The sequence below is a fragment of the Oncorhynchus nerka genome, linkage group LG9a (genome assembly GCF_034236695.1).
Source record: "Oncorhynchus nerka isolate Pitt River linkage group LG9a, Oner_Uvic_2.0, whole genome shotgun sequence".
NCBI classification, from domain to species: Eukaryota; Metazoa; Chordata; class Actinopteri; order Salmoniformes; family Salmonidae; genus Oncorhynchus; species Oncorhynchus nerka.
The window spans coordinates 15,710,323-15,735,144 of NC_088404.1; the positions used below are offsets into that span (position 1 = coordinate 15,710,323).

The 24,822-nt window shown below is 41.9% G+C and overlaps 1 protein-coding gene across 1 annotated transcript in view; it reads left to right on the forward strand.

The window, feature by feature from the left end:
- Positions 1–16,747, forward strand: part of lrriq1 (leucine-rich repeats and IQ motif containing 1) — a 49,828-nt gene extending 33,081 nt beyond the window's left edge. The window contains exons 23-26 of the mRNA XM_029668879.2: positions 6,640–6,841; positions 7,438–7,498; positions 8,042–8,162; positions 13,645–16,747. Coding sequence (XP_029524739.2) covers positions 6,640–6,841; positions 7,438–7,498; positions 8,042–8,162; positions 13,645–13,778 — 518 coding nt within the window. The 3' untranslated portion in view covers positions 13,779–16,747. The remainder of the gene's footprint in view (positions 1–6,639; positions 6,842–7,437; positions 7,499–8,041; positions 8,163–13,644) is intronic.
- The last annotated feature ends 8,075 nt before the right edge of the window (positions 16,748–24,822 follow it).

Genomic DNA, 24,822 nt, shown 5'->3' on the forward strand with positions numbered 1-24,822 from the left:
ACCAACAAGATCTCATGGTTTTACCAATTTGACTAAAGATTCAGATGTTTAGCCATGTTTCTCCAAACGTCAAATTTCGAAGTTGCTTCAAATGTCAAATTTCGAAGGGTTTTTGACACCCTGGGTTGCTCCTTCTGCTCAGTATCGTTCCATGTATCCAAATGTCAAATGTTGGTATGTTTTTAAGTTAAGGGTTAACTTTGGGATAGGTGAAAAAATAAAGGATTGAACTGGGCTTGAACACGTGACCTTCGGATCCAGAGCCATGGGATTACAGTCATCCACCACCCGCGTCCACAACTTGTTCTGAATTACTCTAAAGTGCCTACGACGTGCCTCTCCTTTACGACTTGGTAGCTGCAGGACGTGACCCTGACCACACCCACCTCCCCATCCAGACTGTCCCAGGCTCCCCCTTGCACCCCCTTGAATGAGCACATTCTCTCTCAGATATCATTTAAGACAGGGCTCCCCCTGCCTCCCTTTTGCCCCCCTCGCCTCGATAGAAAGAGATTGGATAATGTGCTTAAAAGCCCCACTTAACAGGCGTGACTCCTCCTGTCCTGGAGCAGGGGAACAGGACAGGGTGTGAGGGTGGGTTGAGGGGGATAGTGGAAGGAGGGTTATGTCTGGATCAGGACAGGGAACTGCATGGGCCTGGGGGTGAGGGGAAGGTGGAAGGAGTACCAGTATGTTTTGACATGGGCCTGGGGGTGAGGGGAAGGTGGAAGGAGTATTAGTATGTTTTGACATGGGCCTGGGGGTGAGGGGAAGGTGGAAGGAGTACTAGTATGTTTTGACATGGGCCTGGGGGTGAGGGGAAGGTGGAAGGAGTACCAGTATGTTTTGACATGGGTGAGGAGAAGGTGGAAGGAGTACTAGTATGTTTTGACATGGGTGAGGGGAAGGTGGAAGGAGTACCAGTATGTTTTGACATGGGTGAGGGGAAGGTGGAAGGAGTACTAGAATGTTTTGACATGGGTGAGGGGAAGGTGGAAGGAGTACTAGAATGTTTTGACATGGGCCTGGGGGTGAGGGGAAGGTTGAAGGAGTACCACTATGTTTTGACATGGGCCTGGGGTGAGGGAAAGTATTCAGACCCCTTCACTTTTTCCACATTTTGTTACGTTACGCCTTATTCTAAAATGTATAATATTATGTTTTGCCCTCATCAATCTACACAGCAAATGTATAAAAATTCAAAACAGAAATACCTTATTTGCATAAGTATTCAGACCCTTTGTTATGACTCGATATTGAGCTCAGGGGCATCCTGTTTCCATTGATCATCAATGATATGTTTCTACAACTTGATTGGAGTCCACTTGTGGTGAATTCAATTGATTAGACATGATTTGGAAAGGCACACGTGTCTTGCTTAGTTAAATAAAGGTTAAATTAAATAAAAGTCTATATAAGGTCCCACAGTGCATGTCAGAGCAAAAACCAAACCATGAGGTCGAAGGAATTGTCCGTAGAGGTAGGATTGTGTCGAGGCACGGATCTGGGGAAGGGTACCAAACAATTTCTGCAGCATTGAAGGTCCCCAAGTACACAGTGGCCTCCATCATTCTTAAATGGAAGAAGTTTGGCTGGCCGCCCGGCCAAACTGAACAATCGTGGGAGAAGGGCCTTGGTCTTGGAGGTGACTAAGAACCCAATGGTCAAGAGCTCTAGAGTTTCTCTGTGGAGGTGGGAGAACTTTCTGGAAGGACAACCATCTCCACCAATCAGGCCTTTATGGTAGAGTGGCCAGGCAGAAGCCACTCCTCAGTAAAAGGCACATGACAGTCTACTTGGAGTTTGCCAAAAGGCACCTAAAGGACTATCAGCCAGTGAGAAACAAGATGCTCTGGTCTGATGAATCCAAGATGTAACTTTTTGGCCTGAATGCCAAGTGTCACGTCTGGAGGAAACCTGGTACCATCTCTACGGTGAAGCATGGTGATGGAAGCATCATGCTGTGGGGATGTTTTTCAGCGACAGGGACTGGTAGACTAGTCAGGATCGAGGGAAAGATAAACAGCGCAAAGTACACAGAGATCCTTCATGTAAACCTTCCAACAGGACAACGACCCTAAGCACACAGCCAAGACAACTCAGGAGTGGCTTCGGGACAAGTCTCTGAATGTCCTTTAGTGGCCCAACCAGAGTCCGGACTTGAACCCGATCAAACATCTCTGGAGAGGACTCTGTAAATAGCTTTGCAGCAACGCTCCCCATTCAACCTGACAGAGCTTGAGTGGATCTACAGAGAAGAATGGGAGAAATTCCCCAAATACAGGTGTGCCAAGCTTGTAGCATCATATCCAAGAATACTCTAGGCTGTAATCGCTGCCAAAGATGTTTCAACAATGTACTGAGTAAAGGATCTGTGTCACGTCGTGTATGTAGGTGGCAGGGAAGTCAAGAGCAGGAGAATTAAACTTGGTATAATTGGAGTATTTGAATAACTTAAAACATAAACTCCAAAACCAAAGTCCATAATAAAATAAATGTGGGTACAAGAACCCGTCGCACACCAATCCATAAAACATGAACATAACAATAAACAATCTCTGACAAGGACAGGAGGGGAAACAGAGGGTTAAATATACAACACTTAATGAATGGGATTGGAACCAGGTGTGTAAGAAGACCAGACAAAACCAATGGAAAATGAAACATAGATCAATGATGGGTAGAAGACCGGCGAGCACCGCCCGAACAAGGAGAGGCATCGACTTCGGGAGAAGTCGTGACAATCTGAATACTTATGTATTATATTTTTTAAATTTGTTTTTATAAATTTGCAAAAATGCCAACCTGTTTTTGCTTTGTCATTATGGGGTATTGTGTATAGATTGATTTGATTTGATTTGGATCTCTTTTAGTCCCCATTTGGACTAATCTTCCAAGAGTCCTTAAACATTAAAATACAATTTATAATACGAACATATTTTCACATATAACACACTATTACAAACATACATAATATACTAGCATAATGACCCAATAAATACTCAATCTAAAAAATAATGATTCTTCATCTACTATAGTCCCACAACATTTCAATGTATTATATTTAAATCGTTTTAAAATATTGTTTAAGTGTATATATTGAAAGGTTTCTAGTTTGCTCAGTTAATTTATTCCATTTCTGTATTGCTCTAAATCTAAATGTTATTTTGCCTATTTCTATTTTCTGTCTGGATAACGGATAGATGGTGGACAATCTATTCCTAGTAGTTATGGAATGTCTGTCTCTTACCAACTGAATACTGTTGTGAATAGAACTTGGCCGTTTTAAATTATGTATATTATGAAATAAAATAAGCATGTTTTTTTCAATTATCTTGTCGATTGATGACCAACCAAGAACACTGCACATGACTGCAACAGAAGAACCATATCTCCACCTTAAAACAATCCTTGCTGCTTTATTCTGTGCATTCTGCAGCCTCCTAACTTTACTTGATGATGCATTTCCCCAGACCACCGAACAGTAGTTCACCTGACTCTCAATTAATGCTTGTGTTATTTGCTTGTGTTAAATCCTTCTGATTATGCATGCTGTTTTATTTTTTATTTTTTTACATAGATTAGTTATTTGAGACGACCATGATAAGCAGTTGTCTAGCTGCACTCCCAATAGTTTGGTTTCTGCCACTTCTTCAATTTATACTCCTCCCATACTTAATTGTATCCCATGCTGTTTTGGCCTTTTCCTAGTTGAACAGACCAACATAACTTTGGTTTTCTTGGTGTTTAAAACAAGTTTGTTTTGGCAAACCCACTCCCTGATATTCTCCAAATCTCCTTGTAAAACCTGCTGTACCTGTTGAACCGATTGTCTTGCTGCATAAATTGTAGTATCATCTGCAAATATAGTAGCTTGAGTTTCAGCTATGGCATAGGGAAGATCGTTGGTATATATTAAATAAAGAACTGGCCAAAGGCAGCTGCCCTGCGGTATTCCACAGTTTAACACATGAGGGGAAGAAAATGAACCATTGATATAGATGGACTGTTTCCTGTCAGTTAGATATGACTGTACCTCCTCAAAAGCAAAATGCATTAATTTTGTCAAAATTATTTTATGATCCACTAAATCAAATGCTGCACTGAAATAAAAAAATAGTACACCCACAAACTTGCCATTATCCATAGCATTGAGCCACTGGTCAGTCATGTCAACCAATGCAGTAGTAGTGGAATGTTTTTTGCGATAAGCATGCTGATTGGCTGTAATCAGATCATTCTTTTCCATGTACTCCCATATTTGTCTACTCACAATACCCTCCAATATCTTAATGAGTGTAGGGAGTAGACTAATTGGTCGACTATTGGCAGGAGTAATGGGTTCTTTGCAGTCTTTCGGAATAGGACACAGTTTCGCATGCTTCCATACATTTGCAAACATTCCCTTTTCAAGTGACCAATTAAATATGTATCTCAGTGGAACTGCAATCTGGGGAGCAGCACAGCGAAGCAAAAAATTGTCCATAAGACCATAACCTGTAGATTTACCATCAGGTAATGACTTCAATAGGTTTAACACCTCCTCCACTGACACCGTTAGTAGACTAAAAGAGCAGATCTTGATGCTCATAATATGATAATCAATCCATTGGACAATAGCTTGTTTGGAAGAATGTATGTTTACATTGTTGCTCAGTAATTTAATTTTCTTTGTAAAAAAAATCTGCAAAATGATTGGCAATATCAATTGGTTTTGTTATTATTCTCCCGTCAACCTCCACACTAGATGGGCATGATGAGATAGATGTACCAAGTAAGCCCTTAACTGTGTTCCATACCTTTTTACAATCATTTTTACAATCAATAAACGCATTGTTGTAAAATATTTTTCTTTCTTTCGATTCAATTTAACTGCATAATTACGTAATGTTCTATAATTCTGTTCATCAATTTCTAATTTTGACTTGGCTGCTAAGACTTTTGCCATATTTCTTTGAGAAAAAGCCTCACCCAGTTCATCATCAATCCATGGAGATGGACGAGCACCAACTGTACTCTTTATTATAGGGGCATGATGGTCCATTACCTCAGTGAGCAAATCAATAAAACATTCTGTAGTCTGATTTAAATCATCCTCTAGATAAATCAGCTCCCAGGGTACAGCAGCCAAATCATTTAGAAAGAGCTCATGATTAAATGTTTTAAGATGTCTTTTGACCACAATCCTAGGGGTTTCCTTGGAACCTTGGTGTTCATGGTTATGGTCACAATATTATGGTCTGTCCAGCCCACTGGCATTGATCTGGCTTTTAAGCACTGCAATGGTATATTACAGAAAATCAGATCAATGCATGTGTCTGAATCATGACCCAACTTAATTGAAGATCTAGTAGTATCATTAACCATTTGTTTCAAACCACAGTTCTTGGCATATCTCATAAATTTTGTTCTATTCTAATTATTGTGATCCTTCCAATTTATATTAAAATCACCCAAGATAAATACATCTCTGTTGCTATCTGTGGCCTGGTCAAACCCAGTACATAAGTCATCCTCATTGATGAGGATTTTTCTAAAATACATTTTAGAATAAGGCTGTAACGTAACAAAATGTGGAAAAAGTCAAGGGGTCTGCATACTTTCCGAAGGCAGTGTTTACAGTAGGACAATGCAGTATTAAAAACGATGTAAAACATACATTAGTACTGTATTTTTTCTATGTTCTACTAAAACATGCCACTTATACTTTCTGCTCCAGGAAGTGTGAAACACCATCTCCTGACCTTACTGCCCCGGGGGAGCTTCCATCACTTGACGTTTTTACTGGGTTCTTAATTAACCCTTGATGACTGCCAGCTATGAAACCTTTTCTACTTTTTTACTGCTGGGCGAAAGCATGAAAATTAGTTAAATAAATGCGTCATTAGTTCCAGCACCGGGCTGTCAAAATTCCTTATCAATTCACGGCCATCTTAGGCAGCATTACTGTCGGCAGTATGTTGCGGGCCGTGAACGGGGAGCAAATGTTTACTTTAAATTACGGCCTTTATTATGGGATTTTCAGAGTTGTTCGTAAATCTTTGAATGCTTTCTCTATTTGATACGTTGCTCAAATTAATGTAATTTTACAAGAACACACAACCACACACACATACACACACACACCATGAAAGGACCCCCAACCTCTCCTGGCTGTTGCGTCATTCAGCAACTCCGAGTGTATTATAGTAATGCCCCCAGAGCCCTCCAAACAAATGGCTACCTTAAGCCCCAACATAAACGCTGTGAGCTTTAGCTAAGCACTGATCTGTCTCTTACAGCTCGGGAGGAAAACCTAGCCTAGCGCTCCACTTGTCAATCTTTGTCACAGTCCAGGCTCCCTGTTTATTTATCCTAGGCCCTGTTCCAAATGGCACCCTATTCCCTATGTAGTGTATTGCCCGTAGGGCTCTGGTCAAAAGTAGTGCACTGTATAGGGAATATGGTGTTGGTGTGCATGTGTTAACACAATCGCTCTCTCTCTCCTATATAAATTATGCCTCACATAATTTGTTAAGATGTCTCTGCACCTGGTTGACGTTGTAGCAGCAGGACTGTGTAGGGAAGCAGCTCTGTGATTTTCTTGTAACTGTTGTCACCAGGGATGTTTTACCAAAATATATTTTCTGTCAAGTGCAGCTCACCAGGCAGAACTAGCCCTGGAGGGAACAGGCAGATTGGACCAAACACGGTTAAACCAGCAAGCACCAGCGAGGGTGGACCAAATGCTGTTGAACCAGGACGCAACAGAGAGAGTGGACCAAACACTGGTGAACCAGGAACGCACTTACCAGTGGCTCCACACCCAGCCTGTGCACTCTGACAGCAGACGCCCTGAGAGGTGAGGTTCTCAAGACCTGATATGCACCAGTACATGATATTGTATGTCTGCAACTCATGTTCAACATACAGAAGAATAACAATGATGGACAGTAGGTTAGATTACATTATTGTAGATGTTATATATATATATGCAGGTGATGGGGATGAAAGGGATATTACATGTTTATTACATAAAAAAATAACAGAAGTGGCAGAAAGTATTGGCCCATTATAAAGGCTAATGTTCTAGAATCAAATTGTTTTAGAACATTATGTCCCAAGAACATTTAAAACAATTAAATGAATTCTTTATGCAGAAATTCTAATTTAGGAAATACATTTAAATGAAAAACAAGAATACAAGACCGTTTTTATTTCATTTTTAATATCTAGCATTGGGGGGGCTGTTAGGAGCTGTAACAAATGCAATGGGGGGGGGGGCTATAACATATGAAATCAGACATTGTGATTATGATAGCAGTTAAATGGAAGCCAGTAATGCCACTGATCTGATGTTTATGCTGTGATAGATCTGAGGTGTTGGAGTGAAACCACCACGCTATTGGAGAGCGACCACTAATAGCAGAGTTTTGAAACCTTTCTGTCTGTCTCCAGTGATGGTTTCCTCCCAGAGATTGACCCAGACATACTGAAAGGAGGCAGAGTGCAGCTCGTGGTGAGCTATTTATTTTGACTCGCTGTTACATTCCAGCAACGACTGATTCACTTTCACTGAGTAATTGCCTCTCATTCTGTCTGTATCTTGGTTGCGATAAAAGTCCATGGAAGCATGCATTGTTTACATTTCAAGTTCATATTTAAGTTTCACTCCATAGTTCGTTTCCCACTCCACCTAGAGTTTAAGACGTTTCTTTTTCAAAAGGCTTATTTCCAGTGTAACGACACTTTCAATTTGATCAACTCGTGGCAATTTTTTTATTTGATTTGTAGAAATACCAGTGTCAGTGCAGTGTGGTTTATGTAGAACAGAGAATGATATTGATGCTAGTCAACTCTTTGAAGTTGAAAACCGCAGGTCTCCCTGTGCAGTTTGAATTAACCACCCCCTTTCCCTTTCCTCAACTACGCACTGCCTTTCTGCTTTGAGCACATGAGCGCGTAGTTAGCTGTTGAATGTTTTCAAAATGTTGGGGCCAGTTGCGTGAGAAAAATTATGTTTGACCTTATTTAAACAGTGTGTGTGTGTGTGTGTTTGTAGGCTGTAGCAGGGTACAGAGAAGGTCCAGACCAGGCCCCAAAGTCGCGGGCCAGCGGAACGTCAACCTCCCCGCCTCACAAAGAACACAATGAAGCTCGGAGAAACTTTATGGGGCAACTAAGTGAGTTTTACATTTTTTCTTCAGACTCACTATCTAGCAGAGTTGGGTCAATTCCATTTAAATTCAGGAAGTAAACTGAACATTCAATTCACATTTTCCTTAATGCATATGAATGAGCAATATTTGGAATTGGAATTTCTGTTTATTTCCTGAATTGAATTAGTTTAAATGTTATTAACCCCAACCAAGCTACTATTTAGCCCACCTATTACCTTCCCAAATGCTTTGTCTTGTTTTACCTGTTGCTGGATTTACGCACCACTAAACATTTAGTTCAACATACACGTTTTGTGTGTGTTTACCACTATTTCATACATAATTAAATGTGTCAATTTGTTAATATATTCCGAAGATTTCCTAATTGGAATATTTGTCCTTTGCAAGCAAATCAAAAATGTTCCTTTCCAATGTTTATTCCATGATTTGGTTTTTAGGTGTAAATTAGCAGGAATATTTTTTCAGCCCTCCATTTAAATGTCACTAAAGACAGAACATTCTCTGTCACTTAAAGTCACTGAAAAGTAAGAGCCAAGATATGTGTCTGTGAGAGGCGGTATGATATCAGGCACATGTGAGCAGTGGACCAATCTAGAAAGACACAAGTCTTGTATAATGAAAATCACTTTTTCAATGATCTAAATGTAATCACTGTAGCTTTAGGATGAGATGAGCTGCCTGGCCAGCACACGTTCCAAACAGACTACTGTCATAAATCTGATGAATAGTAGGTTATGATAATATGACGTGTGTGTGTTATTTCTGTCTGTGTGTGTGCAATGTGGGTGCATTGTGTGTGTGTGCGTGTGTATGCATCTGTTGCGTTGTGTGTGTGTATATGTGTGTGTGTGGCAGAGCAGGGATAACGGGTCCGGCTTAGTGCCCCGGGTCGATTGGGAGCTTGGGGCGGGGTCGGGAAGGGGACAGAGCGCTGCTCCTCGACAAGAAACAGGCAAAAAAGTCATTTTCAGAGAAGAATGACTGGCCTTTCTGTCAGACAGCCTTCCGCTCAGGAGTTTGAGTGACAAAGATGCTTCTGACAGACACAGCCAGGAAACAAACAGATGACCAGATTAAACAAGCTGCAGGAATCTAAAAAAGAAGACAAATACTGTTCCTTCCTAACGAAGCTAAATTAGATTCCGATGATGATTACTAAATGATATCCACGAGGGCAGTGACTCGCTGTGTGATAAAGGCACGTTGTTGTAGGACCTAGAGCAGGGTGAAGAGAGAGACTTTCTGTGCGGCTCTGTGATCAAACAACACTTAGTCAATTGAAATATGTATGTATGTGTAAGACTGGTTTATTTTTCAAAAGCCAATTTGATATTTCATAAACTGGGAAACTGCATTTAATTAGCCAAATATCTAAAAGTTATTTCATGGATAAATGGTACAGCTCTTAGCTGGCAACTCACCAAAGTAAAGCAGTAGTGCCATAGACTGGAAGCTCTCTTTTGAAAATGTGTATAAGCAGGGAGAATCCATGCCAGTTTAAAGCAGCAAAAATATCTTATCAGAAAACAAAATTTTAATATTTAATTTGCCTCTGAAGGAGTATAGAGACTATATCAAAGTATCCAGCTTTAAAGTCAGGGGTTCACTTAGCTTGCCATGGCAGTAAAGACCATGTAAAAACTCTATAACCTATTGCAATGTGATACCCACCGCTCGCTGGGGCGGAGCCATGAAGTGTGTTTTCAGCCCCACTAAATATTTTTATTACTTGTGCAGAAGAAACCACTTAACTTACCTATCTACTGCCTCAATGTTGTTCCCATTCAAAGCTAATGGGAGTAAAATGACTGAAAGCGATTTGTTTGGTCACAGCGGTCGAGGGAATGTGCGACCGTTTATTTATTTACCTACTTTTTAATAGCATGACCCTTGAAAATAGCAACTAAATTACCAACATGTGTGTTAATAAAGACAATATTTGTTTTGTCCTCTGTTTTTGATTCGGAACAAACAAATAAATAAATATTTTATTTCCAACATTTCGACACATAAGTTCTGAATAGTTTCTCCAAACAAGCACAAAATGACCCCTGTGGCTGGCTGAGTGTTTTCAATAAAACGTTGAAGGATCAAACCATTCAGATGGAAATAAGCTGTGGCCTCAGATACTCAATATTATATTTAGTATGGTTTAATGATAAAAAGGGAGTCTTAAAACATTTACATTTTAGTAATTTAGCTCTTATCCAAAGCGACTTACTAGAGAAATTATGGTTAAGTGCCTTGCTCAAGGGCATATTCAGATTTTTTTCACCTAGTCGGCTCTGGGATTTGAAGTAGCGATAAATCGGTTACTGTTCCAACGCTCTTATCCACTAGGGTACCTTCAAAAAGGTATTTGACTGACAATAAATGTGTAGAGATAAAATTGTGTGTGAGGGAGTTATATTTTCCCTACAATGAATCATAAAAAAAATAGACATACAGATTATGATACACTATATGGGACACCAGCCATGCAGATATTGGGAGCTGGTCAGTACCTGTAATGTGTGCTGTGCTCCAGCCCCCCACCACCTCCTCGTGATCCTCCCCACTGCTGAGCTCCCTGTGTGGGGCTCGTCTGGCTCACTGTGGCCGGTACACGTGGAACACATCATGCCCACAGACACGCTCCCTTTGTTCTTGTGTTTGGAGAGCTTAGTTTTGATCCCCAGGTGAAATGGAACAGCCTCCCCTACAGCCTCCCGTTAACAGAGTTTAGTACATACACTTTGCATGAGGAGCTGTCCATGCATTTCAGTGTGGTAGCCTAGGCTATACAAAGTAGTTGCTATAATGTACGCTATATGTACACTATATATACAAAGGTATGTGGACACTCCATCAAATCAGTGGATTCGGCTATTTCAGCCACACCTGTTGCTGACATGTGTATAAAATTCAGCACACTGCCATGCAATCTCCATAGACAAACATTGGCAATAGAATGGCCTTACTGAAGAGCTCAGTGACTTTATTGTGGCACCGTCATAGGCTGTCTGTTTGTAAAATTTCTGCCCTGCTTTAGCTGCCCTGGTCAACTGTAATTGATGTTATTGTGAAGTGGAAACATCTAGGAGCAACAACAGTGGTAGTGGTAGGTCACACAAGCTCGGCTTGAGTGGTGTAGAGCTCGCCATCATTGGACTCCTGAGCAGTGGAAACGCATTTTCTGGAGTGAAGAATCACGCCTCACCATCTTGCATTCTGACGGATGAATCTGACAGATGCCAGGAGAATGCTACCTGCCCGAATGCATAGTGCCAACTGTAAAGTTTGGTGGAGGAGTAATAATGGTCTGGGGCTGTTTCATGGTTCGGGCTAGGCCTCTTAGTTCCAATGAAGGGAAATATTATTATTATTATATTTTATTTTTGTACTATTTACCGCTTTTTCTCCCCAATTTCGTGATATCCAATTGGTAGTTCCAGTCTTGACCCATCGCTGCAACTCCCGTACGGACTCGGGAGAGGCGAAGGTCGAGAGCCATGCGTACCCCGAAACACAACCCTGCCAAGCCGCACTGCCTCTTGACACACTGCTCGCTTAACCGGAAGCCAGTCGCACCAATGTGTCAGAGTAAACACCGTACAACTAGCGACCGAAGTCAGTGTGCATGCCTGCCACAAGGAGTTGCTAGAGAGTGATGGGACATGGACATCCTGGCCCAGCATTGTCCGGGTTAGGGGAGGGTTTGGCCGGGGGGCTTTACTTGGCTCATTGCGCTCTAGCAATTTCTTGTGGCCAGATGCCTGCAGGCTGACTTCGGTAGCCTCCAACACATTGGTGCGGCTAAGCGGGCGGGTGTTAAGAAGTGTGGTTTGGCTGGTCATGACTCGACCTTCGCCTCTCCTGAGCCCGTTGCAGCGATGAGACAAGATTGTAATTGGATATCATGAAATTAGGGAGAAAAAAGGGGTAAAAAAATTAATAAAATGTTTGTTGAGATTGGTGTGGAAGAACTTGACTGGCCTTCACAGAGCCCCTGACCTCAACTCCATCGAACACTTTTGGAATGAATCGGAACGCCAAATGCGAACCAGGCCTAATCGCCAAACATCAGTGCCCTACCTCAATAATGCTCTTGTGAATGAATGGAAGTCCCCGCAGCAATGTTCCAACATCTAGTGGAAAGCCTTCCCAGAAGAGTGGAGGCTGTTATAGCAGCAAAAGGGGGACCAACTCCATATTAATCCCAATGATTTTGGAACAAGCAGGTGTCCACATACTTTTTAGTGTAATATATTTAAGTGATAATGCCCGAGAAGCTGGTGTTTGGAGGATATATTGGCACAGGTGTTGTTTCGTCGAGGGCCGGCAAACTATGTCATTATATCCTCCAAACACCGGCTTCGAGGGCATTATCACTTTTATACAACAGGTTACCAACACATTCAAATAATGATTGACATTATTTTCATTAAAAACATTATTTTTTATTAATTTCTTCATACTATTTCATCTTTCCACAAGATATATTCCCGACGCAAATCTTGAGTTGCTACCCAAGCCGGCTGGTAGTTCGTTCTATCGGTTTCTGTTGCCAGAGACGTGACCCAGTCATTCAGTCTTTGTTTTGTATCCAGTCGTTCGTTCTAAATGTTCCATTGCCATACTGGCAACCAATGTTATTATCCCTTGCTTGCTAGCTGGCCAACTATGGCTAATTTACAGTCACGTCAAACAGTGCAGCCAGAATAACAATGAGGTAGCCGCATTTGCTTAAGCTGTTTTACATCCATAACAATAAGCTAATGATGAGCGACTTCACCTGGCATAGAAAATGTGCTCTCTCGTCAGGATACTGTTGTTCGACAGCTAACCAACAACGCAGCTACCACATACACTTCAAACTGAAGCTGGAAAGACTTCAAACTAGCTGCACTTAATTTAATTTCACCTGTTTTCTATTGGTAGTTCTTTGTATATATCCATGAAAATTATGCTGATTAATGATTTCGACTGCCTGAGAAAAGCTGCCTGCCTGTCTGTCTGACTCATCAGACTCCCGACACATTCATTACTATTGGACATGTTGTAAATGTCGGAGAGACAGACAGCAAGGTTTATACAAATTTCCGCTGTTGAAAACTAAATGTTAGTCTAAAAGAAATGTGAGATAATGTCAAGATGATTTTTATAGTGGAGATGAAGTTTATAAAGTACCTGTCTGGGTTGATGAGACAATGGATTGCGCAGTCAAACAGAACAGAGTAAATGGGCATTTTAACGTCATAGATTTAGCCGGTAGTAACTTGTGGAATAGACACCAGCTGGAATGCGGTTTTAGCCAATCAGCATTCAGTATTAGACCTACCCGTTGTATAAAACTACAATAAATGGTATGTTTCAATATATTTTTCTTCAGGCAAAGAGCATCAGGGCATAAATACTTTATCCTGAGAAATGTTGATATGTGATATGCTAATATATCATGCAATGTTGTTAGATTTTTCTTTTGTGTCTTTCTCTTTTTCTGCAGACAAAGAAGCATCTTCTCCCCAAAGAGTGACCTCTGCCTCATCTAAAAAGGAGCGCATGTCTTTCCGGGATAACCCTGTCCAGATGAGTGGTGGCTGGGGAGGGGGCAAAAAAAGGGACAAACTGCACAAGTAACAAGACATTTGTTAATTACCAAGAAACTGGTTTAGCTTTATTCACTGTATGTCCAAAACAGTAAGCATGACAACCATTATTCTGTTCACAGTAACGTTTTGACAGTCCCATACAGTATATGCATTATGTTGACATTTCATTCATTCTGCAACGTTTTACTTTTCTCCCCTCAAAAGTTTTCATTGTCATTAATCTCCTATACTGAAATGTCATGCAGCTGCCTTTTCACTCTCAGATCTGGCTTGGCCTCCGTGGGTCTTCTGAAAATTAATTAAAAGCAATGGGAGAAGCCCAGCCCAAATATCTGCAGGCGTTTTCATGCTGGTCATTATGCATGGATATCGCTGCCTTAATGCGACCTCAGCCAACACCGGAACGCATGGAGCAAAGTCCCAAACGCTCAACAAATCACACGCTTAATATGCAGACAATGGTTAGAAATAAGAAACAGAACATTTCTATTCTAATTGTTAGGATGTTTGTATTTTGATTTCATTTAGATTTATTTTACAAGCTTTCCAGACCAGTCTCTGCTGCTGTGGCCTTTGGTAAAAGAAAATATAGAATTTAGAATTGGGTCCCGTGTGGCTGAGTTGGTAGAGCATGGCACTTGCAACACCAGGGTTGTGGGTTTGATTCCCATGGAGGACCAGTATCTAGTAGCTGGATAAGAGCAGCTACTAAAATGTACATGTAGAAGGTGTCTTATCTTAGATGTTGCATGTCTAAGAAAAAATGTGCTTTTTTAATGCTACTTGTTTCTTGCTTAAGTTGATGAAGTGGCACTTTTACTCAGCTGTTAATAATCAAGGTAAATACATTTTAGATTCTAAAATAATGATTAAATTCAAGTTTCTTTTTTGATTTTACTATCATATAGACTGAGTGTTCAAAACATTAGGAACAACTGACATAGGTGAATACAGGTGAAGGCTTTGATCCCTTATTGATGTCACTTGTTAAATCCACTTCAGTCAGTGTAGATGAAAGGGAGGAGAAGACAGGTTAAAGAATGATTTTTAAGCCTTGAGACAATTGAGACATGGATGTGTGACATTCAGAGGGTGAATGGGCAAGACAAAAGATTGAAGTGCCTTTGAATGGGGGGGGTATGGTAGTAGGTGCCATGCGCACCGGTTTGAGTGTGTCAAGAACTACAACGATGCTGGGTTTTTCACACTCAACAGTATCCCGTGTTTATCATGAATGGTCCATCACCCAAAGGATATCCAGCCAACTTGACACAACTGTGGGAAGCATTGGAGTCAACAGGGCTTTCGACACCTTGTAGAGTCCATGCCCTGACAAATTGAGGCTGTTCTGAGGGCAAAGTGGAAGGTGTTCCTAATATTTCGTACACTCAGTGTAAATACAGTACACAGTAGAGTCTGCCGATTTGGACTAAATCTGGAGTTGCAGATATCCAGAGATGTTATCCAGACAGCGTGTCAGAGCAGCCGCAGCTTTGAGTAAAGCGCAAACATTGGTGTTACAATTGTGTTTTTTATTTTTTATTACCAATGGTTCTTGTTCTGTGTATTTGAATTTGGATTTCAGATTCCATCCAACCACAAACACCGCCTTACCAAAGCGGCTAACCCTGGGGTTGAAGGTTCATCGCTTGTCTGTTGGCTGTAAATGATCTGTTAATGAATGTGAAAACAAATAGATGGAGCTGGAGAGGAGAGTGGCTCCCTGGCAGGAAATGCTTGTCCCTCTATTTATTTTATCCTCCCTTCACTTTCATATTTCTCTCTCTGGTCTCTGGTGGGGTTTTGATTGTCTTCAGCCCATCAGGAATTTAGTCTACAGACAGGACCAGTGCTGTATCATGACTAGTACCAGTTGTGCTGGTGGTGGTCCTGCCCAGCCCATTAGGACTGTTATGGTTTGAAACCCAAGAGCACTGTTCTCCTTCAGGGGGAGATTGAACTCCTGTCCCCCTCGGGAGAAGCCTGGGGCTTTTACCTGGTGATTATTTTCTCTTTTGGCACATAGCATGGTGTTATCAGCAAATATTTGGAATGGTGAGGATTCTATTGTTTACCCTGTCCACCAAACACTGTCTTCCCATAAGTTAGTTGTTGTTTTGCTTAAATGAACATTAACATCGACTAATACCTCAATACATTTTCAGGCCACTCATTTGAAGGACTTTTCATAATGCTCAGGATGTACTCACCTAAATACCCTTACGTGTGTTGCTAGGATTGGGTGTGTCTGTCCCAGTTGGTTTATCACCCATTATTATCTTTAACAGGACGTTGTTAAATTCTGACTGTATGCTGTCTTTCATTATAAAGTAGTGGAGGAATTCACTCCTCAACGCCTGGCTGCACACAATGTCTTCAGGTCCTGTATCCGTTTATTTGCCTAATAGATTTCATTATACGTAATCACCCCAAGCTCACATTTGTGGTAAAATAAGTGTGTCATATATTAGTCATTTAGACAAGAACATTAGAGGGTTGAGAGAGAGAAGATATCATGATGTGAGTCTGTCTGTTCCAAATATGTAGGTTGATGTTTATTGTTATGAGTTTTATCCTGGAGGCAAAACTGAGAGATTTCCCCTTAATCAGGCCAGCTGCAAAGTCGAAATTGGCTATATTGTAAAAATGAATGAAATCAAAAATGGGCTTTTTGGTCTTAATTTAAGGTTTAGGTTAGGCAATAGAGTTAGCAGAGCGGTTAAGGTTAGGGTTATGTTTATGTTTAAAATCAGATTTTAGACTTTGTGGCTGTGCTAGCTAGTGAGCACTCTGTAGGGCAGCCTCCAGAACAAGATTCATGATGAAAAACGCTTGTATAACAGATAAAGGAGGAGGCCTGAAGAAGAGCCCGGTGTCAAACTGTTGTTATCTTGTTCTCTAGTCTATCTATGCCAATGAGTGGACAAAACCATCATTCACGTGACACCATTCATTCCTATATGAAGACTCAATAGCACACTGGTACAATGATTGTCTTCGGTCATGAACTCCCGTGGTGTCAATATTTTTAATTTTTTTATTTTCCCTTTATTTTACTAGGCAAATTCTTATTTTCAATGACGGCCTAGGAACAGTGGGTTAACTGCCTGTTCAGGGGCAGAACGACAGATTTGTACCTTGTCAGCTCGGAGATTTGAACTTGAAACCTTCCGATTACTAGTCCAACGCTCTAACCACTAGGCTACCCTGCCGCCCCAACGAGAAGGGGCAGTCATTCTCCTCTGATCCAGGCAGAGTAGATAGAAGCCAAATAACTGGCCTCTGCATGGGCAGGGTTGTGTTGCAGTAGCGCAACTTGCGGGGAGGAGGAAGGTTATGATGAATTTGATTGAGGGGGAAAAAATGACCCACTGTAAAGGGCCAAGCAGCTTTATGTGGCTTTGCACCACAGTGACGGCTCAAAACAGACTCTGGGACAATAGATACAAAATTCATAAAACCATTGTACATCCCCCAAAAATTCTAAAGCAATGAGGCTGATACAACAGATCAGAACATTTAGCCTAAAATATTGATTAAACTATTATTTCTTCACATTATTAGTGCAGCAATGCGCACTTATAGAACATGTGAGAGTGCTGGTTTCAATGGCATAAGGAATTGTTTATAAAATAATTCCCTCAACATGTCTATGGTCTGATTTTGGCTAGGCTACTTTGAAACAAGGTAAGACATGCCTCATAAAATGACATAAAATCCTCAGGCAACAGGCACTGGCCTTGCTCTCTGCACTTGTGACCATTTGGTCTGAACGAACCGTGCCTCGAGTATGTCAACAGAATCAAGCCTTTCGACTTTAATGTTAATTTATGCTAAATAGATTACAATATTATTCCAATGTTGGTGTCACGTTCGTCGTATGAATGGGACCAAGGCACAGCGAGGTATGCACACATTCTTTATTATATTAAGAATGAACACTGAACAAACTAACCAAAATAACAAAACGACACTTGAAGCTATACAAATTAGTGCTGACAGGCAACTACACATAGACATACAAAAACCCTAGATGACAAAAACCCTAGACATACAACAACTAGAGTACCCACCCTAGTCACACCCTGACCTAACCAAAATGTATAGAAAAACAGAATCTAAGGTCAGGGCGTGACAGTTGGCCTTTTTAGGGGCACAGGTTTGAATGTGAATTTCTGGCTCAGTTGACAGCCCCATTGTTCTGTTTCAGTTGTACTCCTATTAGCCTTTTAAATAATTGTGATTGACCTGTCCTAGAGTAGACCCATGTTGGCATATCAAAACTAAGTATTTAATTTGGGATGGTTCATCTTCAGTTTGGGACAGTTGAAATTGTACTTCGGGAACAGATTCTGAGACATGATGAAAAGCAGGTTTGAGGAGTTAGTGAGGTAAGTTTGGTCAACTCTGAGTTCAACTCGGGATGACAGGTCATACAAAAGTGGCTCCACCTTTTAGCCAGTTAAATTTCTATGGAAACGAATCCTGCTCCTGGGCATGCTATGTCACGGTTAATTCCACATTCCCTCCCTCTTGCAAAGATTGCATCAGCATCCCCTTGATTTGAGGAAGATAACTGATTAAGTATTTTATTTTATTTCAGAATGGGTAGCAAGGAATAAGTTAGTCCTAAATATTTCCTAAACTAAAAGCCTTGTATTTGAGACAAATCATTCACTAAACCCTAAACCTCAACTACATCTTGTAATGAATAATGTGGAAATTGAGCAAGTTGAGGTGACTAAACTGCTTGGAGTTATCCTGGATTGTAAACTGTCATGATCAAAACATATTGATACAACTAGCTAAAATGGGGAGAAGTCTGTCCATAATAAAGCATTGTTCTGCATTCTTAACAACACTATCAACAAGGCAGGTCCTACAGGCCCTGGTTTTGTCCGCATCTGGACTACCGTTCAGTAGTGTGGTCAGGTGCCGCAAAGAGGGACTTGGGAAAATTGCTGTTGGCTCAGAACAGGGCAGCAAGGCTGGCCCTTAAAAGTACACGGAGAGCTGACATTAATAATATGCATGTCAATCTCTCATGGCTCAAAGTGGAAAAGAGATTGACATCATCATTACTTGTTTTCATAAGAGGTGTTGACAAGCTGAAGGTACTGAGATGTCTGTTTAAAATAATAGCACACAGCTCAGACACCCATGCATACCCCACAAGACATGCCACCAGAGGTCTCTTCACAGGCCCCAAGTCCAGAACAGATTATGGGAGGCGTACAGTACTACATAGTGCCATGACTACATGGAACTCTATTCCACATCAGGTAACTGATGCAATCAGTAGAATCAGATTTAAAAAGCAGGTAAAAATACACCTTATGGAAGAGCGGGGACTGTGAAGTAACACAAACATAGGCACAGACACATGCATACACACACATGATTGCCCCCCATCTATCTTCAGAGCTCGTACTGTTAGGTGACCTAAACTGGGACTTGCTTAACACCCCGGCCATCCTACAATCTAAATTAGATGCCCTCAATCTCACACAAATGATCAATTAACCTACCAGGTACAACCCCAAATCTGTAAACACGGGCACCCTCATAGATATCATCCTGACCAACCTGCCCTCTAAATACACCTCTGCTGTCTTCAACCAGGATTTCAGCGATCACTGCCTCATTGTCTGCGTCCGTAATGGGTCTGCGGTCAAACGACCACCACTCATCACTGTCAAACGCTCCCTAAATTACTTCAACGAGCAGGCCTTTCTAATCGACCTGGCCCGGGTATCCTGGAAGGATATTGACCTCATTCTGTCAGTAGAGGATGCCTGGTTATTCTTTAAAAGTGCTTTCCTCACCATCTTAAATAAGCATGCCCCATTTAAAAAAAAAAAGGAACTAGGAACAGATATAGCCCTTGGTTCACACCAGACCTGACTGCCCTTGACCAGCACAAAAACATCCTGGGGCGTACTGCATTAGCATCGAATAGCCCCCGCAATATGCAGCTTTTCAGGGAAGTTAGGAACCAAAATACACAGGCAGTTAGGAAAGCAAAAGCTGGCTTTTTCAAACAGAAATTTGCATCCTGTAGCACAAACTCCAAAACGTTCTAGGACACTGTAAAGTCCATGGAGAATAAGAGCACCTCCTCCCAGCTGCCCACTGCACCGAGGCTAAGAAACACTGTCACCACCGATAAATCCACAATAATTGAGAATTTCAATAAGTATTTTTCTACGGCTGGCCATGCTTCCCCTACCCGGGTCAACAGCCCTGCACCCCCCACAGAAACTTGCCCAAACCTCCCCATCTCTCCTTCACCCAAATACAGATAGCTGATGTTCTGAAAGAGCTGCAAAATCTGGACCCCTACAAATCAGCTGGGATAGACAATCTGGACCCTCTCTTTCTAAAATGATCCATTTCAATTGTTGCAACCCCTATTACTAGCCTGTTCAACCTCTCTCATATTGTCTGAGACCCCCAAAGGTTGGAAAGCTTCCACAGTCATCCCCCTCTTCAAAGGTGGAGACACTCTAGACCCAAACTGTTACAGACCTATATCTATCCTACCCTGCCTTTCTAAGGTCTTTGATCGCCAAGTTAACAAACAAATCACCGACCATTTCGAATCCCACCGTACCTTCTCCGTTATGCAATCTGGTTTCCGAGCTGATCATGGGTGCACCTCAGCCATGCTCAAAGTCCTAAACGATATAATAACTGCCATCGATAAAAGACAATACTGTGCAGCCGTATTCATCGACCTGGCCAAGGCTTTCGACTCTGTCAATCACCGTATTCTTATCGGCAGACTCAACAGTCTTGGTTTCTCAAATGACTGCCTCGCCTGCTTCACCAACTACTTCTCAGACAGAGTTCAGCGTGTCAAATCGAGGGCCTGTTGTCCGGACCTCTGGCAGTCTCTATGGGGGTGCCACAGGGTTCAATTCTCTGGCCGACTCTTTTCTCTGTTTACATCAATGATCGCTCTTGCTGCTGGTGATTCTCTGATCCACCTCTACGCAAACGACAACATTCTGTATACTTCTGGCCCTTCTTTGGACACAGTGTTAACTAACCTCCAGACTAGCTTCAATTCCATACTTCTCTCCTTCCGTGGCCTCCAACTGCTCTTAAATGCAAGTAAAACTAAATGCATGCTCTTCACCGATCGCTGCCCACACCTGCCCGCCCATCCAGCATCACTACTCTGGACGGTTCTGACTTAGAATATGTGGACAATTACAAATACCTAGGTGTCTGGCCAGACTGTAAACTCTCCTTCCAGACTCACATTAAGCATCTCCAATCCAAAATTAAATCTAGAATCGGCTTCCTATTTCACAACAAAGCATCCTTCACTCATGCTGCCAAACATACCCTCGTAAAACTGACTATCCTACTGATCCTCGACTTCGGCGATGTCATTTACAAAATAGCCTCCAACACTCTACTCAGCAAATTGGATGCAGTCTATCACAGTGCCATCCGTTTTGTCACCAAAGCCCCATATACTACCCACCACTGCAACCTGTATGCTCTCGTTTGCTGGCCCTCGCTTCATATTCGTCACCAAACCCACTGGCTCCAGGTCATTAGTCTTTGCTAGGTAAAGCTCTGCCTTATCTCAGCTCACTGGTCACCATAGCAGCACCCACCCGTAGCATGCGCTCCAGCAGGTATATTTCACTGGTCACCCCCAAAGTCAATTCCTCCTTTGGCCGCCTTTCCTTCCAGTTCTCTGCTGCCAATGACTGGAACGAATTGCAAAAATCACTGAAGCTGGAGACTCATATCTCCATCACTAACTTTAAGCATCAGCTGTCAGAGCATATCACAGATCACTGCACCTGTACATAGCCCATCTGTAAATGGCCCATCCCCGTATTATTTAAAAAAAATATCCTTTGCACCCCAGTATCTCTACTTGCACATTCATCTTCTGCACATCTATCACTCCAGTGTTTAATTGCTCAATTGTTTGTATGTGCACTGCTTTGCTTTATCTTGTGCAGGTTGCAGTTGTACATGAGAACTTGTTCTCGACTGGCCTACCTGGTTAAATAAAGGTGAAATAAAAATAAATAAATAAAGATGGTAACATACGCACTATACACACACTTACACATGGATTTTGTGTTGTAGATATGTGGTAGTGGAGTATGGGCCTGAGGGCACACACTTAGTGTGTTGTGAATTCTATAATGAATGCATTGTAATGCATTTAAAATTGTATAACTGCCTTAATTCTGCCAGACCCCAGGAAGAGTAGGCAGCAGCTAATGGGGATCCATAATAAATACAAATGTTTGTGTTAAAAAAGAGCCATGTTAATATACACTGCTCAAAAAAATAAAGGGAACACTTAAACAACACAATGTAACTCCAAGTCAATCACACTTCTGTGAAATCAAACTGTCCACTTAGGAAGCAACACTGATTGACAATAAATTTCACATGCTGCAAATGGAATAGACAACAGGTGGAAATTATAGGCATTTAGCAAGACACCCCCAATAAAGGAGTGGTTCTGCAGGTGGGGACCACAGACCACTTCTCAGTTCCTATGCTTCCTGGCTGATGTTTTGGTCACTTTTGAATGCTGGCGGTGCTTTCACTCTAGTGGTGGGACGGAGTCTAGAACCCACACAAGTGGCTCAGGTAGTGCAGCTCATCCAGGATGGGACATCAATGCGAGATGTGTCAAGAAGGTTTGATGTGTCTGTCAGCGTAGTGTCCAGAGCATGGAGGCGCTACCAGGAGACTGGCCAAATCAAATCAGTACATCAGGAGACGTGGAGGAGGCCGTAGGAGGGCAACAACCCGGCAGCAGGACCGCTACCTCTGCCTTTGTGCAAGGAGGAGCACTGCCAGAGCCCTGCAAAACTACCTCCAGCTGGCCACAAATGTGCATGTGTCTGCTCAAACGGTCAGAAACAGACTCCATGAGGGTCCGACGTCCACAGGTGGGGGTTGTGCTTACAGCCCAACACCGTGCAGGACGTTTGGCATTTGCCAGAGAACACCAGGATTGGCAAATTCGCCACTGGCGCCCTGTGCTCTTTACAGATGAAAGCAGGTTCACACTGAGCACATGTGACAGACGTGACAGTCTGGAGACGCCGTGGAGAACGTTCTACTGCCTGCAACATCCTCCAGCATGACCGGTTTGGTGGTGGGTCAGTCATGGTGTGGGGTGGCATTTCTTTGGGGGGCCGCACAGCCCTCCATGTGCTCGCCAGAGGTTGCCTGACTGCCATTAGGTCCCGAGAGGAGATCCTCAGACCCCTTGTGAGACCATATGCTGGTGTGGTTGTCCCTGGGTTCCTCCTACTGCAAGACAATGCTAGACCTCATGTGGCTGGAGTGTGTCAGCAGTTCTTGCAAGAGGAAGGCATTGATGCTATGGACTGGCCTGCCCGTTCCCCAGACCTGAATCCAATTGAGCACATCTGGGACATCATGTCTCGCTCCATCCACCAACGCCACGTTGCACCACAGACTGTCCAGGAGTTGGCGGATGCTTTAGTCCAGGTCTGGGAGGAGATCCCTCAGGAGACCATCCGCCATCTCATCAGGAGCATGCCCAGGCATTGTAGGGAGGTCATACAGGCACGTGGAGGCCACACAAACTACTGAGCCTCATTTTGACTTGTTTCAAGGACATTACATCAAAGTTGGATCAGACTGTAGTGTGGTTTTCCACTTTGATTTTGAGTGTGACTCCAAATCCAGACCTCCGTGGGTTGATAAATTTGATTTCCATTAATAATTTGTGTGTGATTTTGTTGTCAGCACATTCAACTATGTAAAGAAAAAGATATTTAATAAGAATATTTCATTCATTCAGATCTAGGATGTGTTATTTTAGTGTTCCCTTTATTTTTTTGAGCAGTGTATATTAAATTACACATATATAAATAACAGAATGTATTTTAAACTTCACAGACGTTACACTTTTGTATGACCATAATACAATTATATTATTGATAGGAGTGGGGGAGAAAGTGCTTTGATAAAGTCGGCATTAACAATAATAAAATAAAGACAGTTTCTCACCAAAGCCTGCTGAATTTGCAAGATAATTTATTTTTAATTTTGATTTCGCACAAACGAAAATGTGTCACTGACTCACCAATGGAAATGAATTCATTTTTCAGAATTGTGTCCCATGAAGAATTCGGCGTTCGACTAGCCATGTGCAACAATGCACTCGCAGTTACAAGCCTGCTAGAGTTTAGAGGCAGGCAGACAGCAATATCCACCGTCCTAGTACGGATAAAGCCTGAACTGGAATTTTAAGCTAACTAAAGCTGGTTAGCTTTTAGAAAACCCTGAGTAGATCTAGCTGGCTCCATATGATACCTCTGAGGATAGCTATATTCGCAGGCTCTTATAGGTATAAATGTATAAACGAGTAAAAGTTATTGAAAATGTCATAGATGTATTCCTATGTTCTTGTGTAACTAGCAAATTATTGGTGATGAGATAATATTGTGTAAAATGAGTTTTATACCGAGTGATAGAATGCTAGGTTGGCTGTTTTAGCTAGGCTTACGTTAGCTAGCTAGCTAGCTAAGCTAGCACAGTATCTGGATATTCTCCTTTTCAACTGCAGTTTCAGGTGATCAGCACTCAATGAGTCAGTGTTCACCCTAGTGAAAAAAGTAACTTGTGCCCTTAATGGATGTGCCAATGCCAAAAGGGAGAAAAGTGCAGGACACAAGATATTTTGGGGGGGAATGCAGAAGACTAAGTAAATGAATGAATAGCTAGCTATCTAACTATACAAGTAATATTAAACTGGCAGGGCCGGCACCAGAACGAATCAGTTGGATGGGCATTTTATTTCTATAGGTGGGCCCGTTTTTTATGGGATCTCCTGTGTGCACACTCTTGAAATAGTGCATGCAAGAGCACCAGCCTTTGCCATATGGACACATTGATAATACCGTGATCCATTGGCTGCTAAAGATATAGCTATAGGCCAATGGAGCAGTGTGCCTATAACTTCATCGTCAACTAAGTGAAATACATAGGCCTAAAACTGACAAATAAAAACAGTAGAAAATATCTTGATGAAAATTCAGGTTATTTCA